The sequence below is a fragment of the Oncorhynchus tshawytscha genome, linkage group LG04 (genome assembly GCF_018296145.1).
Source record: "Oncorhynchus tshawytscha isolate Ot180627B linkage group LG04, Otsh_v2.0, whole genome shotgun sequence".
NCBI lineage: Eukaryota > Metazoa > Chordata > Actinopteri > Salmoniformes > Salmonidae > Oncorhynchus > Oncorhynchus tshawytscha.
The window spans coordinates 38,883,455-38,889,790 of NC_056432.1; the positions used below are offsets into that span (position 1 = coordinate 38,883,455).

The window sequence follows — 6,336 nt, forward strand, 5'->3', positions numbered from 1 at the left end:
AAGCTGTATCCTTTTTAGCCACGCCCTTGTGGAGATATGAAAGGGTTTGATTGGTTTAAGCAATGTATGGGGAAACTTTCACTTATCAGAGGGCAGGTGAAGCTCGCACCTGCCAAATTATTTGTTATTTAGTAATACTGCACGTGCTGGTAGGCTATATATCTCCATAAATCAAAACACTAAATGCTCGTAATAACTTTGCCATTCATATTTTCGAAGATTTTATGACATTTTAATAAAACGTTTTCGAAATAAAAACTATAATGCTGAATGTATTTGATAAACAATATTTGTATTCAAGCATGATCGTTGAATATGAATACTGTGTACTGTATGCCCATACCAGAACAACATCTAAGGGGCTAAAAAGGGAAGTATATATTTGTTAAGTATATAGGCTTATGCAATAAAGAACAATAACGTATGTTTATAATATAAATGTTTTGTAATCATTTGTTCATATAGATCATCATATGAAACTTACGGGATCATTTACATTTATATATAATGTGCTCATTATATATAATGTGCTCATTATATATATATATATATATATATATATATATATATATATATATATATATATATATATATATATATATATTTGCAAAGTAGTAGTTATAAGCGCTATGATAGTAAACGATTGCCGTAATAGTAGGTTAGCCTAATAATGTATTTTATATACTTTTAGGCTGCAAATGTTAAAAACGCACACAGTAGGGAGGTAGGAAATTAATTTAGAACTTTTTTCATTTTAAATCAACTGAAACTTTTCAAACATAAAATGCACAGACATGAGCATCCATTCAAGAACCTCCTCAATCATTAAAACAGTATACTTTTATTTCGTTTAACATTATTTTGTTGCGTTGATATCACGCATTCAAGAGCAGTTTTCAAATGAACAAACATGTTATAACAAAGAGCTTTGTAGGCATATAATGGGTTGTAATAAATGATAGGCAAAAAATATTGTGACAATTTATGTTGATGTACAACGCATGCACATAATTACAGCAAATAAAAATAGTTACATTTTTATTTTATTTGACCTTTATTTAACTAGGCAAGTCATTTAATAAGAACAAATTCGTATTTACAATGACGCCTACCAAAAGGCAAAAGGCCTCCTGCGGGGACGGGCGCTGGGATTAAAGATAAAATATATATATTTTTTTTAAAGAGGACAAAACACACACCACGACATGAAATGGTTATGTTGTCTTACTGAAACTGCAAATGATATTGATTAACTGACCGAAGCAACGCCATTGACTTTTCAATGTTTAACAAACAAGTCAGCAAAACATTCCTCCATAGAATGGTTATTTAAAACGAATTATCAAAACGTCCTTATTAACTATTTTGTCAAGATCACGAAATAAATCATATTTGAACTACACACGTGCTTTGGTTGTAAAATACATTGGTTTATAGCGGTTCGTTGCATGGCTAAGTGATATATAAAAACATTAGGGATTTATTGCAAATAAACTTCAGTGCCATTAGTGAACAAATGACAGTATCATCAACACACAAGCGCAACCATAATTCACAGACGCAAACAATGTTATCTATTATGCATACATTCCGCATTAGAAATGTTAAAATGCCGTTTGGTATGATAGCAAACATCTCAATCTTCATTCATCAGGCTATGAAAAAAAAAATCTAAATTGTAATCAGTTTGTTAGATTTATGACCTAGGAATATGAGTCTCTGTCTTGATAGGAGTCAATACCTCTGACCAACTGTTGTATACATTGAAGCTGATCCATGCAATCCTTGCTGGATACACGTTTTGCCGCTGACGCACCAGAACTCTGTAGCGAGGAAACGCTGTTTACCTCTGACATAGGCATACAGTGCAATGGAGCAGCAATCGGACTATTTGCAATAGTGTGACAATTCACGTCTCTATCCGTCATAAGGCGAATAGATGTCGGGGGCGTCGAACAGTTGTCTGGTAGGCCTACTCTATTGGAAATTAAGTATGGCCTGAACCGGGTAGGAGGGCGCACTGGGCGGCGATGCACTGGGGTTACTGAGCGGCGATGCACTGGGGTTGATGCTGTGGTGGAGAGAGCAGCCGTTGCGGCCAAATGGGAGTAGGGATAGGGGAAAATAGCACCAAAAGGAGAAACCGTGAGGCCCTATATGGGAAACAAAGAAAGAGCGGTTAGGGCTGCAAAGTTTGCTGTTATTTTCATTACTTAAATTAGCCTAATTCATTTACGACGTCATAAGCGTAAAAGCCGCCTGTTGAGTAGTGTTGCTGAATTAATAGATGGTAGGCATACCTGCGATGCCATAGCATGCTGCTGAAAGTTCAAGGGTAATCCTGACGTTCCTGACACTCTTTGTACAGAAGATACTGGGATACCAGCCGTGCCCATGGAGCACACTCCGCCAGATGACACAGCCATCAGCATGTGCCCCATTGCTGTTGCTGCTACACTGGATAAAGTTTCTCCCTGCATGTTGACTTGGGCATTGTGTAGGAGACGGTGAGCGACACCCAAGGGGTTGAGAATATATCTTGTCCAATCCGGTGGATAAGAATAGCAGTGTGAAAAACTGCTGCGTCCTAAACCTGTGATGTGAGCACTTTGGTCCGTTTCCACGGTTAAAGGCTGGAAGTGTTCTGTTGCCCTCGGATCCTCTGCTCCAAAGCAACGTGTCATACCACCAGTTATGGAGTTTATATGGTCCTCTTTTGGATCCTCTGAGTCTGTTTCGGTCCTAAGTGAGTCCGTTGAAGCCCTGTCCGCTTTGTCGTGGAATGTGGTGACATTTGGCTCAGGTGTCAGTTCCTCTGTGGTGGTTGAGGTTTTTCGCAAGTCTTGTCCAACATTATTCCAATGTTTGCTTTCTTGACCGCTTTCGTTGTCACTTTGGCAGCCCTCTAACATGATTGGTTAAATACAATGTTGTTTGTAAACTGAAAACAAGTTGAGGCTAAACATTTTACCATTACAATATATTATGGTACGAAAGGTACAAATGTATTCAATTCGTTATCATACAAACTCACCGATTGACGTTGCATTTCCTGCGCTTTTCAGTGGAGCCTCATCCAAAGAGTCACCAGAGGTTTCACTGAACTTTTGTATATTTATCCCCAATTGTTTCCTAATAAAAAAAGGAACATTTTAGTAGGCCTATTGACAATTAAGAGTTTCTAGAAGTATTTAGATTTACATTTCTTGTTTTTTGTCTCACTTTTTTTCTCTTCTACCATTGCCAGTGTCACGGAATCCTTTGGCGAAAGGATTGTTATCAATTTTCAGTTGTGTGATCTGAAAATATAAATTACTGTTAAGGACTGTAATGTTTCTAAACATTAGACCAGTAATTACATTTTAACACTATTAATCATAGTCTCATAGGCTATAGGCTAGTGACAAACCAGGAGTTGGCCTATAAAATCCTTCAAACGATTCCAACAAAATCTTTGTCCACAATACATTTGTAAAGGGTTTATAAGCAGTTAATAAACGTTGTGTAAATATATTGCATATTACAACAAAATATTTGAAAACACAAACATCAACATTTCATTACTTGCCGAATATTGAGCCTTGGGCATAATATGCTATAGTGTATAGCTTGGCCTATATGTCAGTAATGAATTTAGACCTGGATTGAAGTCTATATAACTGCAATAATTGTTCATCACCATCTATAAACTCTTTACAAACTCTTTATGCATAATATATACATGTGTGTATATATATATATATATATATATATATATATATATATACAATTTATATTTTCCAGAGTGTTATCAATACGAAAAATACATTGATATTCTGAAATTTGCTTTATGAAATTAATGAGTGCCTACCTTATCGTTTTGATATGCAGTTACAGCAATGAATTCTGTCTCAGAAAAGACATAGGTCCTGAACGTGCTATAAGGTAGTTTGAGGATATCATTGGCCCTCACAACGTGAAACCTGGGCTGGTATTTGTGCATTGAGTTAAGAATCGTCTGTAATTGGAGACAACATACATTTTAAATAATAAACTAGGCCTAGTCATCAACTCGAACTTTAGTTTAAGAAAAACTAGTCTTTCAGTTATATTTCAATATAACAATACATTAGATTAGTTAAACTGCACTGTACATAGACTACATTATTAACACAAAACGCTAGTATTTTTGGAACTTACAAACCCATGCTTGTCCGAGATGTTGTTTGTCAATTTTAATTTGTGAAAATTGACCACTTTTGACATCCATTGCTCGCCAGAAGCGGGACTGTCTGGGTGTATGTACATCCTCTTTGGCATTTCAGGATCTGCCTTTCCTGACACCATCCAACGGGAGTTGTGAAACTTGTACCTGAAGTCGTCGGCCGCAACAATGTCCACGAGCAAAATATATTTTGCCCTTTGGTGCAAGCCAGTACATCTTGCTTTGAACGGTGGAAACATGCGCCTGGAGAAAAGGTTAAACACATCGATTCTAAATTACAGACGTATAGAATATAGGCTGAAAAAAACGAATAACTTTATAGGCTATGGTTATTGATGATATTTTAGAACATTTACCTTCCTGATTTTGTTATGACCATTTCAGTGCCGGATTTGTGGAATTGTGTCCAAAGGTGCCTTGCCTCCAAGTGAACTTTTGGATCATCCTCCGTGGCTTCCGTCTCCAGCGTTTTAGGAGGACTGAGCTTGGCAGACTGGGTTGCATTACGCTGTTCCAGCGAGGCTTTGCGGAGGATCGTTTCAGCATTGACCGGATCCAGCATGCGATGCCTTTGCGCAACAGGCATGTGAAGAGACCCGTGGGAAGTTAACGCAATAGCAGGAAAAAACGGAGATTGTCGGGCCAGCATTGCGTCGAGGGTGAAATCCGAAGCAGTGTTTGGTAAAAACGGTTGGAATGCCATATCTCCTGGTACAAGTGGATCTCTCATTCAAAAGTGAATCCTCTTCATGTCAAGGTAGGACAACCGATGTCTTCAATAATTTCTTAAATGCACAAGTTTAGATATTTGGAATAAGCTATATTCAGTCAAACTGTCACATTTTCTCAAGTGTATTTCAAGCTGGTATTTCGTTGCCATTTCCTCGTAATTACAATGTAGCTTACCCTTTTCAGAAGACAAAAGTAGGCCTACCCATATGCCACCTATTTCAAATTTCGATTAGGCTAGTTTGTGTTAAATCCGAACAAATGTTACCGGTTGCATTCGATAAGTGCATCTCCATCTCATTCCAAGGAATTGTCTTCTATTCTTAGCATTATATTAGGCTACTAGGAGAAAAACAAACCCAGAATCGGGGCAATAGCCTATCCCGTCAAAGATGTAGCGTGCACTTAGCTCATGTTCTTCCTTCCCGAACTGTGCGAATACGTTACGAAGTCCGAGCCGGAGTTGATTGGCTCTTTGACACTTTGGACCTTGTATATTCCATTATGGGTGTGGTTTCACGGATCAGGTGGGTAGAGCGGTTCAGTAAGCAGTATTGTAACATGGGGTGTTGGGTTCATATGCAGTTCGGTCTCTGCCACTTCACGGGTGATCAAAAGAAAACTTTGCAAGAAACGTCGAGCCATATAGTCAGAGTGTTCGTGAGCAATGAAGGATTTAGTGCGCACCATTGCAACTTGGAGCTGTCCACGTGCGTCTGATGCTGAATTCCACTTCTCATCAATAATTTGGCGGGGTAGACTTAATATTGTCCTATTTATATTGCCTTGCTGACATTTAAAAAGAACATAGGCTACACCCAAGAAAGTCAGTGATTGAAGAGATTCAGTGTGGTATGCAAACATACTGTAGTAGACAGTAGCCCATGTTTCACTTCACAATGAATGAGCACAAAATAGTGGACTTACACATTTATCATAAATAAGTGTGGTTATCCAAACTACCAGCTAAAAGGCTGGAGAATGTCTAGTTATTAAACGTGTAAGGTCTTTAGGCTAATCCATTAACTATAAGCACAACTTACTTTTTGAATTATTAGAATCATAAAGATATTTCAAGTTTATATTTGACAACTATTATCCACTATAGGCTCATTTTAAATAATTAGAATTGACAATTAACGTAAATGCCACTGGCTATAATTCAAATACAGTCTTGTCATCAAGTAGGTTATGTTTATTAATCTCAAATCATACATTCAGACAGTGATCATTTCAACATATATGTCTGACCCCCAGACAACAATTTCAAAGTCAATCACTCTGTCTACCTCCGCTCTTGTCACTCTATCTGAAGTGTTTCAATAGTCCATCTTCAGTCCATATTACATACTCAAATGTTTTATTTTATAGGCTAATACCACCTTCAACTGCTGCATCATCAA

At 37.5% G+C, this 6,336-nt stretch overlaps 1 protein-coding gene across 1 annotated transcript; it reads right to left on the reverse strand.

Moving 5' to 3' along the window:
- Positions 1 to 808: 808 nt before the first annotated feature.
- tbx3b (T-box transcription factor 3b) lies at positions 809 to 5,382 on the reverse strand. The gene is made up of 7 exons (XM_024419480.2): positions 4,561 to 5,382; positions 4,180 to 4,447; positions 3,851 to 3,997; positions 3,223 to 3,299; positions 3,035 to 3,132; positions 2,301 to 2,905; positions 809 to 2,153 (listed from the first exon to the last, which is right to left on the reverse strand). Exons 1-7 carry the CDS (start codon positions 4,932 to 4,934, stop codon positions 1,704 to 1,706), a joined length of 2,019 nt encoding a protein of 672 aa, XP_024275248.1. The 5' UTR covers positions 4,935 to 5,382; the 3' UTR covers positions 809 to 1,703.
- Positions 5,383 to 6,336: the final 954 nt, after the last annotated feature.

Bases quoted from the DNA above. Each gene is read 5' to 3' on its own strand.
- tbx3b (XM_024419480.2), bottom strand. From the start codon at position 4,934: ATGAGAGATCCACTTGTACCAGGAGATATGGCATTCCAACCGTTTTTA. The intron at 4,448-4,560 runs GTAAATGTTCTA...CCTTTTCTCCAG, and splicing joins GTCATAACAAAATCAGGAAG to GCGCATGTTTCCACCGTTCA. The intron at 2,154-2,300 runs GTATGCCTACCA...TTTCCCATATAG, and splicing joins AGCATGCTATGGCATCGCAG to GGCCTCACGGTTTCTCCTTT.